At 31.0% G+C, this 2,706-nt stretch overlaps 1 protein-coding gene across 2 annotated transcripts in view; it reads left to right on the top strand.

Annotated features, from left to right (window-relative positions):
- Positions 1 to 2,646, top strand: part of LOC106468623 (cytosolic 5'-nucleotidase 3-like) — a 67,568-nt gene extending 64,922 nt beyond the window's left edge. The window contains exon 10 of one of the 2 annotated variants that reach the window (XM_013929053.2): positions 1,375 to 2,646. In XM_013929053.2, the coding sequence (XP_013784507.2) occupies positions 1,375 to 1,444 (70 nt within the window). In that variant the 3' untranslated portion in view covers positions 1,445 to 2,646. The remainder of the gene's footprint in view (positions 1 to 1,374) is intronic. The other variant, XM_022396969.1, reaches the window with a different exon arrangement.
- Positions 2,647 to 2,706: the final 60 nt, after the last annotated feature.

Raw genomic sequence — 2,706 nt, 5'->3', positions numbered from 1 at the left:
ATGCTGGCTGCTATAGTTTGGATGGAAGGGAATCCTGACTACTCTAATTTGGATGGAAGGTGACACTGACTGCTCTAGTTTGGATGGAAGGTGACACTGACTGCTCTAGTTTGGATGGAAGGTGACACTGACTGCTCTTGTTTGGACGGAAGGAGATGCTGGCTGCTCTAGTTTGGACAGAAGGGAATGCTGGCTGCTCTAGTTTGGATGGAAGGGAATGCTGGCTGCTCTAGTTTGGATAGAAGGAATGCTGACTACTCTAATTTGGATTGAAGGTGACACTGACTGCTCTAGTTTGGATGGAAGGTGACACTGACTGCTCTTGTTTGGATGGAAGGTGATGCTGGCTGCTCTTGTTTATTTGTGTTAGAAAATTTACCTACTTTTAATTGTACGTTTTTGGTCTTACTCTGGTGGGTATGGTGTGAAATTTTAGTGTGTTTACTGAAATTCCTCTTTTGTTAATTGCAAAAACTTGCTTAAGTTTGTGTTTCAACAATTTTAGTGAAATTACACTAACATGAAAATATTTTAACTTTTTATATATGTAATCATATAAATAATCTTAGAATCATTCTTTATTTATTTGCTGTATAAATTTTATATTATCTTTTATAAGTTTTCTACTACTTATGTCAAAAGCCCACCACTGGCTCAATAGTTAGTCTGCAAGCTTACAATACTAATAATTGGGTTTCATTGACTAGTTTTGTGCTTAACAACAATAAATCCAATCAACCTTATGTTAAATAAATATATTTGTTATAAGTGTAAAATTCATTTATAACAAACTCCTGTATAGCTAAGCTTGATTTTCAATTACTTGGAGCGTCTAGCTAGCTTGTGGTTTGTCTTTACACACTTATTTGTAACATTTAGTGGTCCCCCAGTGGGTAAGTGGTAAGTTTATACACTTACAACACTACAATTCAGGATTTGATTCCCAATGCTAGGCAGATCTCAGATAGCCTATTGCTACAGAGTTTACTTTAAAACAAATTTCATGAATTAGCCCCTTAATTACAGTCTATTTATCAGAAAGAGTTCCTAAATGTTACTCGTTTGGAAGAACCAAATAGAAATAAAATTCATAATTTTCACAAGAAATATTTCATTCATTGGCTCTAGTCAAGTAATTCTAGATTAAGGATTAGAGTAGTTTTAATTATATAAAAGTAATTAATTGAAATATTTACTTATAAACTTGATACTCCTCCTAATAGTTATTAAAGAGAAAATGATACTAAAACGAACAAGTATAATGGCTAAATAAAAATTAAAGAAGGAAAATATTTTACATTCAATACTTGTGTGAATTTTATTTCCCTAAAATTTGTAATTGTTTTCTTTGATTTTATTATTTGCTTTCATCAGTATACCATTGACTGTAAGAAAACCTCAGAAGTTGTTTATTTGTGATAGTCTGGTTATGACTTGTGGCTGAAACAAAAAGTAGGAGTTATGTGTAAAGGAACAAAGTTAAATGTAACTGTGTATTAGTAAAAGAAAGGTGCCTGAAAAATTTAAGACAATAATAATTTTGCTGTTGTATTACTCTCTAGATAAACATATATCTCTGATCAATGCATCTATTATTTAGGATTAAGTCTGTTTTATAACTCTCTCTAGCATTAATGGTATTTCTTTTATATATATATATTTCATATGTTAATTTGCTTTATGAAATTTTTTGTAAGTTAACTTTGGCTATGATATTGAATTTCAAAGTTGATGTTTTTGTTGCTTTAAAGTTGTAATGCAACTTATGCGATTATTTTCTCAGAGCCAATAAATTGTTTTTCAATGGTTAACACACGTGTTTTTGTGTAGTTAGTTTTATTAAACGACTGAAAATACCCTTTTATTTTGGAATGAACTATTACAATAGTTATAATTTGATCAGTTTGAAGTTTTGTAAAATGGTACAGTTCACCATATTTGAAAGGTAACCTTTCATTCAATGTATGTACTGGGAAAAAGCATAAAAATTGTAAAATTTTTATATAAAACATTTGTCCAGAAATGTTGGGATATTAAGTTGCCCAAGGGTTTAGAGTCTTTACGTTACCGTGGTGTACAATCAAAGCATGCACTGCATTACCAATTATAAAACCAGAAATGTAGCAATAACACTGTACAACAGTATGTACTCTTATATTTCGTCTTTTGTTTTTTTTTTTACATTTTTGAGTAATGTGTACATTAATTGATTGATTAGGTTCTCACTACATGACCTAACCGCACGTCACTACCCAACACTATCATCCAACACCCTAATCAGTGTTTTCCTAAAAGCATTTGTTTCGTGTGTAGTTTTTCTTCTTGTCTTTTATCAAAATGGCTGAATATTTTAAAGCACATGATATAAACTATATACACTAGTATTTTAGTTACAGATCACAAAGTGTATGTACTTTAACACATAATATAAAAAACTGTAAACTACAGGTTGAAATGAGCAGAAATATAAAAATCGACACCAATGTGTTGATAAATAGACCAATATGAAAGCTTGACAATTATGGCGTTAATTTTTGAGTTCCTTGTACCTGAATCACAGCACATTTTAAGGCCAGACAGCTAAAGTCTTGGAGGTTCAAAGATGTTTATTAATCATTATATTGTTACGTCTCTGTATGTGTGTTTGTTAATTCTTCTAAGATACAAGTCCTTTCTTAAATAAAACTTGTTTATTCTTCCTCAATA

This window comes from Limulus polyphemus, unplaced genomic scaffold (genome assembly GCF_000517525.1).
Source record: "Limulus polyphemus unplaced genomic scaffold, Limulus_polyphemus-2.1.2 Scaffold3083, whole genome shotgun sequence".
Classification (NCBI taxonomy): Eukaryota; Metazoa; Arthropoda; class Merostomata; order Xiphosura; family Limulidae; genus Limulus; species Limulus polyphemus.
This window is presented reverse-complemented; position numbering and strand designations above follow the sequence as displayed.